The sequence below is a fragment of the Lygodium microphyllum genome, chromosome 13, assembly GCF_053477565.2.
Source record: "Lygodium microphyllum isolate KBCC chromosome 13, Lygodium_microphyllum_v1.1.10, whole genome shotgun sequence".
In the NCBI taxonomy this organism is placed as follows: domain Eukaryota; kingdom Viridiplantae; phylum Streptophyta; class Polypodiopsida; order Schizaeales; family Lygodiaceae; genus Lygodium; species Lygodium microphyllum.
This window is the reverse complement of record NC_141147.1, coordinates 149,415,785-149,433,356: the sequence shown is the minus strand read 5'-3', so window position 1 is coordinate 149,433,356 and position 17,572 is coordinate 149,415,785. Positions and strand designations below refer to the sequence as shown.

The window sequence follows — 17,572 nt, the reverse complement described above, 5'->3', positions numbered from 1 at the left end:
AAGACGCAATTTCATTAGCTCACGACACTAAAGACAAGCTGCGAGGTAGAGACAGACGTCCACAACAATTCCAAGCCAATGGTAACTATGGATCTAAGCAATTCAACTCAAACTTTAGAAGATTTAATCAAGGTCGTTTCACTTCATCATCTTTCCGTAAAAATTGGGCAAAACCACCTGCTTTACCATCCAATGTCAATCAAAATTCCAAGCCTATTCCACAGCCAAATCCCAATGTCCCTAGACTCCCTACCATTGCAAACAATGTAACCAAAGCCAAACATATAGTATACTATAAATGCCACCAGCCTGGACATCTAGCAGCAAATTGCCATTCAAAGAAGCCACCTGCCCATATCAACTACCTTGGAGCAATGGAAGAAGACGAACATGAAGATATGCCTGATTTCACTGAAGATGAGGACGACACTACTACTCCTTTGGATACTTTACCAGGTATGCCAACTCCACATTCTTTATTGACTATGAAATGTTTAGTGCATGGAAAGGAAAAGATTATTTTGCATGATGACGGTAGCACTCATGTTTTTATTTCAGCAAAGCTAGTAAAGGAATTGAAGTTACAGACTGTACCTACGCATTATCGCATTAAAGCAGCATTCTTAGGCACTAGGTATAATGGTACACAGGAAGTGCATAACTTAGAGATTCAAATTGGTCAATACACTGAAAGAAGAAATTTTCTAGTTGTTCCATTACAGTCGAGTGATATTATTTTAGGTATGCCTTGGCGTCATCAGCATAACCCATATATAGATTATTCCACACATTCAATTAATATTCAATTTCAAGGAAAACATCTTACATTGTATGGTATGCATGCATCTAAGGGGGTATGATGCCAGGAGGCATATTTCACGGTGGATTCCGTGCCACGGTGGATTCCGTGAGGTTTTACGGTGGATTCCGTAAACTTTGATGATCGGGGCTCATACACAAAGTGGATTCTTTGTGCGAGAAGTTGATAGGGACGCCTGTCCTTTTCGGGCGTTTCATTAATTTAGTGTGTATATGGGTGATTCCATAGTGGGTGATTCCGCAAAATGTATATTAAATTAATAAACGTTTATGAGTTTAGAGTGCGCACTCGTAATAAATTAAGGTTAGGATTTATTTCTAACCAGTTGATTTATTTATGTAGCTGAAGACTGCTAGGTATTCACTTTTGTAGGTTTAATTGTATTATTTTACTAACGATTGTGAATGCTTCAGTTGATGTGTAGAGATAGTAGTAGTGGTGGAGGAAAGCATTGGAGGATAGCGAGTATTCGATTTATTGATTATATTTTGATGGGCGCATACCTTAGGCATGACGCCTATATTTTGTCACGCCTATTTATTGAGGCGTTGGATATTTATTATTATTTTGTATGCGCATGGGCGCACGATTATGTTATTTCTACTTGGACATTGTATTGGGCATGCCAGACTATTTGGGCACCGTCCATTAGCTTTATTCCTATTTTGTGTTAAAGCAAACTCAAAAGCTAAAAGTTTGCTATTTTGTAATTTGGGCTATTATTTGAGCTTGAAGATGAATAATACATAAAATACATGCTTTGTGGAGCACTCACACAAGGCATGGGGGGAGATTGCACCCAATTGGTCTCTTGTTCATGTCGTTCATGCTTTTTACCTTGTAATTTGTGCAAAAAGTAGAGTTCTATTGTTCTTGGGGACCTTCTGGCATTCACGACGCAAGCGTACAGCATCCGATCTGCGCACCAAATGGACCGGCATTTGCATTAGAAGAGCTTTCCACCAACATCCTTCCTAGGCTTACCCATGTTCATAAGTAAGAGATTCACTTGTTTATTATTTCCACTACCATTGATTAGATTCTCTCTAGTTAGAACTTAAGAAGTTCATGGCTCACTTCTCTCATCTACCATTGATTAGATTCTCTTGTTTATTATTTCCTCTACCATTGATTAGATTCTCTCTAGTTAGAACTTAAGAAGTTCATGGCTCACTTCTCTCATCTACCACTTTCATCATCTTTCTTTACAAAATGCATCTTCCATTGTGTTCTTTCTCAAATAATCCTTGGCAAAATGGCCATGCTCATTGCACCATGGTAGGAGTCCAAAAAAGGGAGCAAACTAACCTCAATATACAACTCCAAGCCATTACCATAGAAATGCTTGAGCACATTCGCTGATGCTCCTTCCTCCTGTCCCACAAGATACATGCTTCCTTCTCCCACTTAGGAAGTCCATCAATAGGTGTTGGCACATACAACAATTTGCCCAAACTTCAACAAGCACATGCACTTCTCCTTCTCCAACCAATCAAGAAGCAATGGAAAGACTAGATTATAGGGCAACATCTCCTCGTGAGAAAAGTTTGAGGACCATGGAACAACATAGATGAGGTTTTCTCTAAACCTAATAGTGCTTCCTACAATCCAATCCCTTTCAACTCCAAAGCCAACTAGAGAAAGTAAAAATCTTTCCTCATAAATTTAAATGGGTGGAGAGAAACTTTACATTGAATAGGAAAGCCAAAAATGCTCTCTTAAACTAGAAAATAAAAGAACAAACTAGAAGCATAGTAACTTGCACATCTTTCTTTAAGTTGAACCAAAACGAGAAAGTAAGGGGAGCTTTAAGGACTTCTTGTTAAAAAAAATGTGAATACATATCAAATGATGCCTTAGGGGATGTGAGGCGTAGGGTTTGAACTCAGGCACTCAAATAACTCAACCCACATTCAAATGATGCCTTAGGGGATGTGAGGCGTAGGGTTTGAACTCAGGCACTCAAATAACTCAACCCACATTCAAACTAGTACACCACAACCCTGTTGGCACTTTGAGGACTTTTTTTTACTAGAGCTAAAGGATGCTCTTCTCTCGTTGTGTAGCTACAAGTCTTCTTGGAGGGGTTTCTCCACCTCCACAATGTTAACCTGGAAACTGCTTTGACGACATTGGCAAAATCCATCTCTTTGTTGTCTCCATTGCAATGCAAGACTTAGAGGACTATTCAAATGCTAAGGTCGTGAGACAATAGGTGCATGCCAAGAGCAATGCCTTGCCCACATGTAGAGGAATAGTGAGTACGACCACTAGCACTCATCGCTTGCCAAGTTGCTCATACTCTCCACCCTCCCGCGCCTCGAGGCTCTATTTCAAGGTCCTCACATCTAGCCATTTTATCTCTTAGGTCTCTCCAAGGTTTACAGTTCAGTGAATCAGGGTGACGACCGCAGACGACAAAAAAGTTTCGTCTCACGATTCGTCTTCATCATCATCGGATCGAAGCTGAAGATCTCACAAAACACACGCAGAGAGGCATCGCACACACGCGCGCACAGAGCTTCAGGTCTGGAAATGTTGAGGAGGTTGATAAGGGAAGGCGGGCAGAGGGGCCATGTCCCTTCCCGTGGACCAGCTCATCGCGCAACTGCAGATTTGCAGGCAGAAGAAAGCCTTATCACAGGCCAAGCTGCTCCTCGGTTACATGCGCCAGCATCATCTCGATGCTCATCCGGTTCTCGGCAATCATCTTGTGCCAATGTTGGTAGAATGTGGGAGCTTGGATGATGCCCGGCATGTCTTCGACAGGCTCCCTCTCCGTAATGCATACTCCTGGATCTCCCTTATATCTGGCTATGCCCGTACCGAAGCACCGCAGCATGCCTTCCACCTTTACCATGAAATGCAAACGGACAACATACAGCCTCAAAACTGTACTTACCTGGTTTTGTTGAAAGCATGTGCTAGGACCACATCCTTGGAGAATGGCCATGAACTCCATGCAGACCTTGCCAAAAGGGGATTGGAAGGAGATCTTTTCATCAGCAGCACGATGGTGGACATGTATGGCAAATGTGGCTTTATGTCCGATGCACGTCTTGTGTTTGACAAGCTTTCAACACATGACTCAGTTTCCTGGAATGCATTGATTGCAGGATATGCTGAGCAAGGGCTCAGACAGGAAACAGACAACTGTGTCAAAGAGATGCAATTGGAGGGCATTTCTCCAGATGCTGCAACTTTTGTTTCCAGTTTGAAAGTCTGTCGCACCATAGCTTCATTCAGAAAAGGTCAATGTGTACATAGTGAAATAATAAAAAGGGGATTGGAGATGGCTTCTCGTGTAGCCAATACATTGGTGGATATGTATGCCAAATGCAAACTGGTCAAAGAAGCACGCCAAGTATTTGACAAACTGCCACACCGAGATGCAATCTCATGGGCAACATTGATTTCAGGATACACAGAACATGGGTTTCATAAAGAGGTGCTCAGCAGTTTTCATGAGATGCAACTGCAGGGTATTGTTGCAGATGAGGTGGTGTTTATTCATTGCTTAAAAGCATGCAGTACTGTAGGAGCTTTAGAGACAGGACGAGAAATACACAGAGAAGTCAAGAAAGCAGGATTACAGAGTAGTTTATTTGTTGCAAATTCACTTGTAGATATGTATGGTAAATGCGGTTCAATTTCAGAAGCACATCAAGTGTTTGAGAACCTCCCTCATCGAGATGCTATCTCATGGAATGCTCTGATTTCTGGGTATGCTGAACATGGATATATCAAGGAAGTGCATAAATGCTTGGAGCAAATGCAGCTGGAGGGCATTTCTCCAGATGTTGTCACACTTCTTTGCAGTTTGAAAGCTTGTGCACATGCAGAAGCTTTAAGCATGTGCTGGGAAGTACATCTTGAGATAGCTAGAAGAGGCTTTGATAGTACACTTCATGTGGGCAATTCACTGGTGGATACATATTCCAAGTGCAATTCTGTCCTGGAAGCGCGTCGAGTTTTTGACATGCTACCAGTTCAAGATGCAGTTGCGTGGTCTGCATTGATATCAGGGTATTCCGAGCATGGTCTTCATCAGGAAGTCCTTAATTGTTTCAAACAGGTGCCACTAATGGAAGTGTCTGTTGATGCTATAACGTTTGTACGCTGCTTGAAAGCTTGTAGCGTCAAAGGAGCACTGGACACAGGTCAAGAAATACATGCTGAGGTTAGGAAGGTGGGATTAGGAAGTGATATCTTGGTTTGTAACACACTTATAGATATGTTTTGTAAATGTGGCTCAGTTGTAGAAGCACGTAAAGTGTTTGAGAAGATTCCTGTTAGGGATGTAGTATCATGGAATGTACTAATTGCTGGGTATTATGAACAAGGGTTCATTGAGGAAGCCTTTAGCTGTTTTGAACAGATGCAGCTGGAAGGAGTATCTCCAGATGACATCACATTTCTTTGCTGCTTGAAAGCTTGTCAGGGGTTAGATTCAAACAAGGGTCGAGTTCTTCATGATGAGAGTGTGAAAAGGGGATTTGAAAGAGATCATTTTGTTGGAAGCACATTAGTTGATATGTATGCTAGTCTTGGCTTTCTTGGTGAAGCACAGAAAGTGTTTGACCAACTGCCAGAACGGAGTGAGGTTCCATGGACTGCTCTTATAACTGGATATATGGAACAGGGGCTGGCTGACAAAGCCTTGAGTTGTTTTAGACAAATGCAACTGGAGGGAGTCTCTCCAGATGCTGTCACATTCGCTCTCAGTTTGAATATTTGTGGCATAATAAGATCTCTAGAAACTGGCTATCATATACATGCTGAAACCATCATAAGGGGTCTTGAAAACGGTGTACATATAGGCAGCACATTGGTGTATATGTATGCTAGGTGTGGCTTGCTTACAGAAGCAAAGCAAGTGTTTGATATGCTGACAGTTCGAGATGTTCACTCTTGGGATGCATTAACTTCAGGCTATGCTGAACATGGGCTTGACAAGGAAGTGCTGCACTGTTTCAAGCAGATGCAGCTAGCGGGCATATCTGCTGATGCTGTCATATTTATTCGCTGCTTGAAAGCTTGTGGCACTGTAGGAGCCTTAGAAACAGGAAGGGAAATTCATGCTGCAGTTAGGAACTCTGGACTTGAAGGGAATCTTAGTGTGGGCAATATGTTGATAGATATGTATGGCAAATGTGGTGCACTTGCAGAAGGACAGGAAGTGTTTGACACTATGCTTGTCCGAGATACCATATCATGGACTGCTATGATAAAAGGGTATGGTGAGAACCACCAAGGCAGCATGGCCGTGCAATGTTTTGAGGAGATGCTAGAACAAGGTGTGAAGCCAGATGGTATCACATTTACTTGTCTACTTGCTGCTTGCAGCCATGCCAGCCTGGTCTTTAAGGGTCAGAAGTATTTCAAGCTAATGGAGGAAGAATATAAAATTGAACCAACTTTAGATCACTATGCCTGCATGGTCGATCTTCTTGCAAGATCAGGGCAACTTCATGAGGCAGAGAAAATTTTCAATGCAGCAAAATGTTTTCCATCCAAAAACACCATCAGGGCTTTGCTCACTGCTTGTAAAGTTTATGGTAAAGTAGAGGTCGGATTGAGATGCTTCCAGCACCTTCTTGAATTGGATCAAGATGATGCCTCTGCATACTTGTTGATGGCAGATACCTATGCAAATGCTGTGGCAGACTGTGCAATCCAAACAGATGGAACAGTTGTGTAAGGATAAACATCTAACGGAAGTTGTGTGAGTTTGGTGTTGGTATGAACCAACCTGACACATGTTGTTAAACTTTACACACCTTGAATTCACCACAATTGATAGTTGAAGCATGCATTCCAGAGATTTGGTCTTAAAATATATGCTGGACAAGAAATAGAGCTCCTTACACTGAGTGTGGATGATATTACAATACTGACTACTTTGTAATCAAGACAACTTTTGTGTACTGGATGCAATGCTGCATATTTGGATGTGGCTGTCTGATGTGCATACATATTGATAGATTAAACTACCTAATAACATATAGCTGAAAATGTTAAGGACCAGCACCCAGAAACAGAGATTTTGGTGATAGCTGATCTTCTTGCTGTGGCACTATTATACATATTACAGATTGTTCAAGGTCCCACATTTGAGAAGAAGTCTCAGCATCTAACTGCCACGTGGATCGGCTTTGTAACACTGATATGCCAAAGCACAAACTTAGGAGTTCAAGATGGCTGATTTTTAAAGGTGCCGCATTATATTTTAAAACTAATTCATCAAGCATGTGTAATAATAAGAGAGAACAGATTCGTCAAAGCAAATAGCAAGAAGAGCAACAGTTGCATTCTATGTTTCCAATGTGCACTTACTACTGTGCGAGGGGACTTCAGGATTAGAGCTTGAAGTTAATACTGTGCCTTAATCTACACTCACTACTATGCACAGTGACTTGAGGATTAGAGCTTGAAGTCAAGATCCGCACTCAGTAGTACCATGCAATGTGACTTGGAGTAGGATATTTCTGTCAGTTTGTTTACGTTGCTTCAAAGCAAAAGTGCACATACAAACAACCTCAATCCACAGTCCTTCAGGGTCAAGTTGAAGACTAGGCATGAAGGTTCAGCTTGGTAACAATCCACAGTGATTCACGGACAAGGTCAAGTCTAGCACCGTCAAGATCAACCTTGAAGTTCCAATGGAGCTTTTGCCAATCATGTGTCCTGATTGCATAAGTCCCTTACTTAAGTCTCGTCTTGAGACAGCTATTAGGTTTAGATCTTGATGTCGAGGTTTAGCTTGCTTCAGAGAAGCTGCAGGTGCACACAAACATAATTTTATGATGTTCCAACGTCAAAAGGTTCACGATGTTTCAAAGCGAAGGTGCACTCTCGGCATCTCCAGATCGACTCGAGCATTAGATCCTAAAGTCAATACTGGAGATTTTCCTGGGCTTTGATGTGCACTAAGTATGGTATGTGGCCTAGATCGGATCCTGAAGTTGCTGGTTGGCTTGCTTGAGCGTGAGGATCCGCATTGGCAACGATCACTATCCATGCTAACTAAAGGTCAAGGTGCATCTCTAGCGCCATCAATGTCGATATGAGAAGTTATACCATGAAGTTGTTATTTTAGCCTCATTCTCAATCAGTCAATCTGCACTCCAAGTGCTGTGCCAAGTGACTGCAGATTAGATCTTGAAGTCTCGCCCAGCTCGCTTCAAGGTGAAGGCGCACAACCATCTGCAGTGGTTCAAAGTCACCTTGCACATCGACTTAAATATGAGATCCTAAACTCGATATTGAGGCAGTTGTAGCTATGCATCCTCATTGTTGTGTGAGGTGTCTTTGCGATTATATATGTGTCAAAGTTCAGTTGGCTTCAAGGAGAAGATGTACACAGACAAACGACACCCACTATCATTGAAGGTCAATATATGCAATTTTCTACAAAAAGACGATAATCAAGCTTGACATTGTAGTCATTCTACTTTTCTAAATGTCTTAAGGGCTTAACCTTGCGGTTTGATTTTGAAGTCAAGTGTCGTTCTATGTGCTGCATCATGGAGTGCATGGCTAGTGACTCCAACATGAGACAACAAGCCCAAGGATTTCTGCACTACCATGCAAAGCAAATCCTAAGGTCAATGTTGATCACATAACAAGCACTTTCTATGATGACTTGTTTAGTTGGAATAGCATCATCAAAACGAACTTTAGAACTAGCGGCTTATGGATGGATAATCTTGCACCTGCAATCTTTAAGCGATTTTGTACAGTCCAACCAATCTTGTAAGCATCCTAAAATGTTGCTAGGTCCTTTTTGCAAAATAACTTCATAAATAGGTCAAGTTTTCATCATTACAATTTTAATGTACTTTCAAAGCGTTTCAAGAAAACGCTCATATCACTTTGCATATTAGTGTTAGACCTACATTCAAGATAGCATCTCAAGGTCCCAACACTATGATGCAAAGTTTGTAGAATTAGGCTCTAAAGGATTGTTGAGTCATACATGCACCATCGTTTTCTGAAATGCCTTGAAGTTCAAGGCGAGATACAAGGTGAATGCCGATAATGTGACACTTAAAAATCTCCCATTAAATCTTTTTTATCCATGTGAGTCGTACAATGTTTTTAATAGCTTGGTTATATACATCATGTTCATCAAAAGAATTTGGGGCATTTTGATATGTTTATCAAGTAAACCTAGTTAAAAATGAAGGGTTCACAAGAAGGTGACAATGATGGATAAATAGAGTGATACTTAAGGATGTGTTGTTTTGAGGTTTTAGAGAATCTAGAATGTTTAAAAAATTTACATGTCTTAATTCTTTCTACATTAGGAAAAAGATGGATCAAAAAATGGGCCCTTAATGATAATATATTTTAAGAGATGAGCCATTAGGATTGTCCAATAGAAGCCAGTATGTTGGCATCTATGGAAGGTGAATTCCCTCTCTCCAAATCTTGGGCTTTTTATTAAAAAAAGGGAGGAATGAATAGTGCACAAACATTGAGTATCTTTAACCTTGTACCCCTCCCCCCCTTTTTTTAAGTCCTTTTTGAAAATATTTTTTCCTCCCACGAAATCACTTTGACTCGAAAATTGAGCAGCAAACTCCTTTCTCTCCATTCCATTTTCGTGAATTTTTGTTGCTATTGATGATTTGTGGAGAGAGTAATTAGGATCTTGATCTATTTGCTTATATGTATAATTTCTTATCCATCCAAATGTAGATTTTGGGCAAATCGTGGATAGTAATTTTTCTTTGTGTATTCTCTTTTGTATTGTTTTTAAAGTATATATTGATGTCCATTCTAACTCTTGTTGTCTTTTTGCAGAGATCATTTTGGGCAAGACGCATAGCTGCTCCTCTCTCTCTCTCTCTCTCTCTCTCTCTCTCTCTCTCTCTCTCTCTCTCTCACCATTGTACGTATCCACAAGTCAGGGGATCCTATGGATCCTAACACGTATAGGACCATCATGATTGGGCCAGTTTTGGCCAAACTTTATGGCATGGTGATGGAGGAGGAGCTCAGCACGCTGGCAGAGAGAGAGTGCATGCGCGCACCCGGACAGGCAGGGTTCAGATGGGCATTTTCTACCATAGACCACATCTTCACTCTCCGTTGTCTGATCGACCAGACACGAGTGAAGAAACAGAGATTGTATTGTTGCTTTGTGGATTTCCGCAAAGCCTTTGACACGGTTCCGAGAGAGAGGCTTTTCAGACGCCTACTTGATCTGGGGGTGGATGATGACATGATGTGGGGTATTTATGCACTATATGAGCGGGTTACTGGCAGAGTCAGATGTCCGGGAGGTATATCAGATCCCCTTGTGAGCACCATTGGTGTGAAATGAGGATACCCACTCTCACCGACTCTATTTGGGCTATACATTGATGAGATAGCAGAGTTTATTCAACAGTGAGCCGGTGGAGGTATAGATATCAGTGGAGCCACAGTTCATATCTTACTATATGCAGATGACATTGTGTTGGTCTCAGATTCAGCTCAGGGATTACAGCAGCATTTATTAGCATTGGATGATTTTTGCATACAGAGAGGCATGACAGTGAACCTTGGTAAAACCAAGGTTCTTATATTCCATACATCAGCTCAGATACGCAGACAGAGTATTTTCATGGCAGCAGGAGGGAGTATTGAGGTCACTGGATCATATGTATATTTGGGAGTCACCTTTACAGCAGCTTCAGGGATTTTCTCGATGACACAGGCAGCTCGTGACCGCCTCACTAGAGGATACTCAGCATTGGCTCTTATGGAGCGACAGTGTCATCAGGCACATTTCCAAGAGCCCCATACCAAGGGGTGGCTCTTTGATACTCTAGTCACTCCAGCACTGATGTATGGAGCAGCTATATGGGGGCCAGGCCTTGCCGATTATGTATGGACATTGATGGAGAGACCTTAGGTGATCATGATATCTAGATTGATTCGCAGCAAGGCCTTAGTCCCACATGACATTGTGCGAGCAGAGCTTGCCACACCGCCCATGCTAATAGAGGCACTATTTCAGATAGTCTGCTTCTACACAGATTTCAGGATATGGACAGAGATCGCATTGCATACAGAGCATATATGGCATCTCAGGAGATGGCTCAAGTGGGGGATACCACATCATGGTATGCACAGACTAGAGCTTGGTTTGACAGACATGGGCTGGACATTGATAGACTCCCACCTCTTCTATATGATACTCAGGCTCCCACTTACACCCTCTCTCTCTCTGAGAGGAACAGAGTCATCAGACAGGAGATATGGCATATTTATATACAGAGGACATGGGTCAGCCTTGCACAGTCACTGCCATCGAAGATGGCACATTATTATACACAGTTCTTGAGCATATCAGAGCAGGGATTCATAGAGATTCCGAGATATATGCAGATCTATATGCCACATCGATTGAGAGTTCTTATTGGACAGCTCAGGGTATCATCACATCAGCTTATGATTGAAAGTGGCAGAGCCAGTGGCATCCCACGGGAGGAGAGGATATGCCCCCTTTGCAGATCAGAGGTGGAGAGTGAGGAGCATTTTGTTCTCAGATGCCCGGCATACTCAGAGTTGAGATCTAGATACACATTGAGCAGCTCACTTCAGGGATGTATGACTGATATGGATCAGAGATCATTTGGCCATTTTCTGGGAGAGGCATGGCACATCAGAGAGCAGAGCACACAGCGGGTCCCAGTCAGAGAGGGGCCCACCCAGACGACTATTACACAGTTCTTTCAGGCAGACATAGTGAGAGCTACTGTACCAGCCTCCAGCCAAACCTCCAAGCTCACACTACAGCAGGCTGAGGACCAGCATACCCGACGCTGCACGAGGATCCGTGGGTTTCGGACCCCACAGCCACACCGACAGGAGATCCGGAGGATTCTTGATCTACATCGACAGCAGACTGAGATCCGACGACACTCGACACACTGGATCTCAGACCTCCAGTTTGCTCTTTCTCCACTGCCGATGTACCACATCCTGCATCTAGGAGGGATCACCTACTATTAGCGACTTCGACGACTACTACTACATCCCAAGATAGTATATCTCCCTACATCTGTTACATATACACATCACACCACTTTATCACAGCCGACAATTGTTCCCCTATCACAGCCGACATTTGTTCCCCTTTTGTAGCCATTATCTGGAGTACCAGAGCTACATATGCACATACACATACACGACACTTATCACACTCACAGCACCGTATTTTCAGTTTCCAGTTTTTAGCTTTTCATTTAGCACTTTTATTTTGGATAGCTGGACCTCATCAGTTGTATCACAGTTTGTCTCATAGGCCAGTTTTGGTCTTTAGAAGACGTTAATATAACTTTCTTTCTTTCTTTCTTTCTTTGTGGTTTAAGGTTACTTGATATTAGTTCTAACTCTTGTGGTTGTCTTCTTACAGAGATTATTTTGGGCAAGAGACATAGGTGCTCATCTCTCTCTCTCTCTCTCTCTCTCTCTCTCTCTCTCTCTCTCTCTCTCTCTCTCTCTCTCTCTCTCTCTCTCTTTGTGGTTTCTTACTTGCTTGATGTTGGTTCTAACTCTTGCTATTATCCTCTTACAAAGATAATTTTGGGCAAGAGTTATAGGTGCTCCTCTCTCTCTCTCTCTCTCTCTCTGTGGTTTATTTTTTTCGTTATTTTTAAAGTAGAGCTTGACATTAGTTTTAACTTATGCTATTGTCTTCTTGTAGAGATCACTTTGGGTAAGATAGGTGCACATTTTTGTGCGTATGCATTTGTATTTTATATCAATCCTCAATATTTTTCAGTAGAGCTTCATGTCAATTCTAACTCTATTGTTTTCTAGCAGATATCAATTTGAGTAAGGTTGCATAGGTGCTCATCATTGTGTGTGTGTGTGTGTGTGTGTGTTTTCTCCTATATGTTATTTTTACACTAGAGTTTGATGTTGGTTTTAAATTTAGGATCGATCATTATTATAGCAATTAACGTAGGGTAAAGTAGAGATTCTATGTTCTTTTCTAATATCAACTTACAAGTAAACCTCCCCTCTTGTGTTTTGCCAAAGTTTATGCAACTAATTAGTTACTTTTCGTTATGAGGGATTGATATTTTCTTATATACATTATTTTCAATAGGTTTTGATGATTATAACTTTACAATAATCTAGTGTTCTTGCACCAACAATATAGGGTAGACCAGATTTCATTCTTGTCTTTTGCGAATTGGCTTATATGAAAATTTTTCATTTTTCCCTATTGCCATAATTCATGTGAGTGAGGAGTTATTTTTTATTTTGATAGAAATTGTATGTTTAGTCAACATGTAGGTGCAATAGAAGGTTTAGATGAAGCACATTACTCTCGTGTGCCAGATGTATTGGGTGTTTAGGAGGTCAAGGTTCAAAAATTCTCTAAACTTTTAAGACCTGGTGCCTATTCAGATTTGCGTGCCATTTTGTTGCTATCCATGTAGCTCCTATGTCATTTTACCCATATATTCAATATAGTCATAGGACATCTCAACTATTGATCAAAAGTCTCCATTCAAATCTGCATGCACATCCTTATAACCGGTATTGTGTATTATTTTCCATGTATTCATACAATTTATTGAGTCAAAATGAACTCTATTCAATATACTAAATTATATTTCTATGAGATTATCTTTCAAAGTATCTATATGATATTCATTCCATTCTATTTTGTGTAAAGATGATGATCAATATGATGGTGTCAAATTCAATCCGTGTTTATGTCAATGTATATTCGATGCCATGTTTATAAAATAAATATACATTAAGAACAAAATGAACTCAAAAAATGGGTATTTTAGCCCTCCCTCTCTCCTTAAAACAAGATAAAGTGAAGAGAAGAATAGTAAAATAATTATCCTCTCTCTTTACTTTTGCAATCTCATTTTTCCTTTTTTATATTATCCACAAAGGATTTACTCAAATTCATTTTCTCTCCTTTTTCAACCAATTTTATATTCAGAAAGAAAGTTAGTTTTGGGGATGTGGTGCTTGGTTTTCAATACAAAATGACTATTGCATATATGCATGCATACAATAAGTGATAGTAGAGGATTGGCTTATCAGTTCTCATGACATGCATACACCAAATTCACAATGCATGCTAGTTGAACAACCCCTTCTATCACATATGGGTACACACACACACACACACACACACACACACACACACACACACACACACACACACACACACACACACACACACACACACACACACACACACACACATCTATACATTAAGTGGTGTATGTGTACATGCGCACGTGCACGCGCATGCGCACACGCACATATCCCTTTACATTAAGTGATAGTACTGGACTACCTCATGACATGCATATGCCGACTTCACAACACATGCCTATCGACAGGCCTACCCTACCACTCACGAGAGAGAGAGAGAGAGAGAGAGAGAGAGAGAGAGAGAGAGAGAGAGAGAGAGAGAGAGAGAGAGAGAGAGAGAGAGAGAGAGAGAGAGAGAGAGAGAGAGAGAGAGAGAGAGATTACCTAGTAGCAAAACACAAATCAAGCCCATTGGACCCCTTGGCCTCTTTTTTATATATTTTTTAGCTTGCTATGTTGGGCCCAACCGTGTTAGAAGACATGCATAGGAACCCACTATAAGCAAGGGAGTATAAGGGCAGATGAGTGTGAATAGCCCTAGGGGCAGGGAAAACCCTAACCCTAGCTTGGCAGAGGCTATATAAATAGCCTATGGGTCACTATCAAGTGTGGGAGAGTGTGCCCAAGTTGTACTCTAAGCAACTTAGTAAGCAAGATTTTGTTCTTGTACTTTGAGCTCTCTTCTCCCTCTTATGCACACATTCCAATGCTACAACTCTGGTTTGCAACATGGTATCAGAGCCTCCTCTGATCCCCTCAGCTTCCTATACCCTCAGCTACCACTAAGTGCACATGAGCTATCATCTCCTTCATCTTATTCTTCTTTCCTCCATAGCTGCCTACAACCTACCTCCATTGGAGGATTTGGGGAGGACAAAGGAGGCCATATCAGCTCGTGCTTTCTTCAGGAGATCTCTTCCCCACATCAGGGCGCAACTCCTTGTCAGGTCTACCCCCAACATTGTCCACGACTGAGCCCGGCATTGCGTGGTTTCCAAAACAGGCGCAGTTTTCTGACAATGCAAAATCCGTATTGTTGTGCACGCAGCAGGCGATGCGATCCCAGCAACCATCTTGGGGCTTTGATAGCCCCTCTAGTGGGCTATCCTCATCTACAAGGGTTCCTAGAATTTTGCCCTATAGAGAGAGATCTCTGACAAACCCTAACTGTGTATCCTGTGGAATCTATAGCCATCAAGCTCTAAGCTTGACATTTTGTCATTTTTTTTCACTCTGAGCTTCATTAACAATGATTCTAATCACTGAAGCATATTCTCTGACGCTTATTCCAGATTGAAAAGCTCTTGGGCATGCTCAATGGACATCACTAAGTGCATTGGGAAGCCGACTTCCAATCGGGTTTCATTCAAGCATTTCACTAAGCTTGACATTAGTGTTTCTAAACACTAATCATGAATCATCTAATCATTTGCTTGCTGGGTATTCACTAAAATCTAGTGAGTTTTTTATTCCTCTTCGTATATTGTTGTAAGGTTATATGTACAATTATAAACACATAGACCATCATACACTAGAAGTGTATTACATACCGTGAGTGACTTTGTTTCAAGTACACTAGTTAATGAAATCAAAAGGATGAGTGTCATTCTACTCTCCTCGGAATCATCAGCAAACAAGCATTGAGATCATAGACCAACCTTGTCCAACACAAGCTTCATCCACTAAGCCATACCACAAGGAGGGGCCTGAAGTCCAGTCTAGGTTTACTAGATTAAAACCTAAAAAGACTATTAAACCTCGGAAGAAGTTTGCACATAAGAAAGGGCCACCACAGTCATACTTTGAAATATTACATTTATATGATTTTCAGCCTTTCTCTTCATTGCAACTTTGATTTCAAATTGTCTGATTTGCTTCCGCATTCAGTGGAAATTTTGTAAGGGACTAGTCACTGCCCTTGTCGTAACAAGTGGTAAGACCTTCCCAATGACCACAACATATGCTGATGTTCGTCCTCAAATTCGAAAGTTTGATGGCAAAGATTTCCACCCATGGCAGGTACTTATAAAATACAAAATGATGGAGAGAGGGTATTGGCCTCTCATTCAAGGCAGTAGAGCTGTAAACTCTGCAAATCTGGTTGATATAAAGGATGACCAACGTGCTCAAGCAATCATAATGTTACACTTAGATGAATCCCTAATTCATCATGTTGATCAACTAAACACTGCTAAAGAAAAATGGGATGAGCTTGAAAAGCTCTATGGAGCCACTGGTAAAAATACTAAAATCTTCCTTAAAATTGAATTCTTTAGCTTGGAATATTGATCAGGAGAAGATTTGGGAAAATTCATCTCTCATATGAAGGGACTTATGGCACAGCTTGCCTCTGTACAAGCTTCAATACATGAAGAAGATGCTATTGCTATTCTCCTAAAAGCTGTAAAACAGGTGTTTCCTACTCTTGTAACCACTCTCACCAACATTCCAGATCCTACATTGGCAAGTACCATTTAATCCTATTAGGATGAAGAAAAGAGGAACCACAAAGAAAGCAACAATATTCAGGCATCTTCAACTTCCCGTGATCAAGTATTGGTACATACAGCTCTCACTAGATGTTCTTTCTGTAAGAAAAAAGAACATCTTGTAAACAGCTGCTGGAAGAAGTATCCCGAGAAGATGAAATGTAACAAATGCAAGAAGATAGGGCATATCACTAGTAAATGCCCCAACACTCCTGATATACCCAAAGAATTGGTGGCCAACTATGCCTCCAATCCATCTAAAGATCGATTGTTTTGACTCTTTAAATCATCTACCTAAAACACTCTTGTAAGCCTGATTTATAAAGGCATCCCGAGAAGGGGGGGAACATTGTACATGCCTTGTAATCCAATGCCACCCTGGCATTGAGGGGGGGTGTTAGAAGAGAGGCATAGGAACCCACTATAAGCAAGGGAGTATAAGGGAAAATGAGTGTGAATAGCCCTGGGGGCAGGGGAAACCCTAACCCTAGCTTGGCAGAGGCTATATAAACAGCCTATGGGTCACTATCAAGTGTGGGAGAGTGTACCCAAGTTGTACTCTAAGCAACTTAGTAAGCAAGATTTTGTTATTGTACTTTGAGCTCTCTTCTCCCTCTTGTGCACACATTCCAATGCTGCAACTCTGGTTTGCAACAAACCGGACCTTGGGAAAACCAAAAAGCTCGATGGACTTTTAGTCGGCTTGCAAGTTGCATTTTACGTGCTCAAGAGTGATCAAATTTCCATGTAATGATGTTAATATAGTAATCACACATCCTACTTATATAAAATATTAAGTAATTACGTAAATATTCCAATCCTTGAGACCAAGGCAATGGGAAAGTATTCACTTGTCCACCATGGTAAGGCAAAGGGATTTAGTTAGTGGAATGACTCCAACAATAATGCAACTTGATAATCTAGTAGTCCTTCCCCTCATCTATCCAAAGGCTTGAAGACACGATTGGCCATGGAGACCTTGAAAAGAGATCGTGAGTAAGAAGACCATTATGAAGATGAAAAAACAAGCTAATATGAGGAGGGTGACAACAACTAGTTGGAGGACAAGGAGGGTAACACTTCCATGAATGAAAAAGGTGGCACCAATGATGGTGAAGGTAACATTGACCACCAC

The 17,572-nt window shown here is 41.2% G+C and overlaps 1 protein-coding gene across 2 annotated transcripts; it reads left to right on the top strand.

The window, feature by feature from the left end:
- The first annotated feature begins 3,126 nt into the window (after window positions 1-3,126).
- On the top strand, window positions 3,127-7,055 carry LOC148027340 (pentatricopeptide repeat-containing protein At4g13650-like). Of its 2 annotated transcripts, XM_087691908.1 has the most exons (2): window positions 3,707-3,844; window positions 3,937-7,055. In XM_087691908.1, the coding sequence occupies exon 2, from the start codon at window positions 3,987-3,989 to the stop codon at window positions 6,519-6,521; it is 2,535 nt and encodes an 844-aa protein (XP_087548034.1). In that variant the 5' UTR covers window positions 3,707-3,844; window positions 3,937-3,986; the 3' UTR covers window positions 6,522-7,055. The 2 variants fall into 2 exon arrangements, with proteins under 2 accessions (XP_087548033.1, XP_087548034.1); XM_087691907.1 differs by having other exon boundaries at window positions 3,127-7,055.
- Window positions 7,056-17,572: the final 10,517 nt, after the last annotated feature.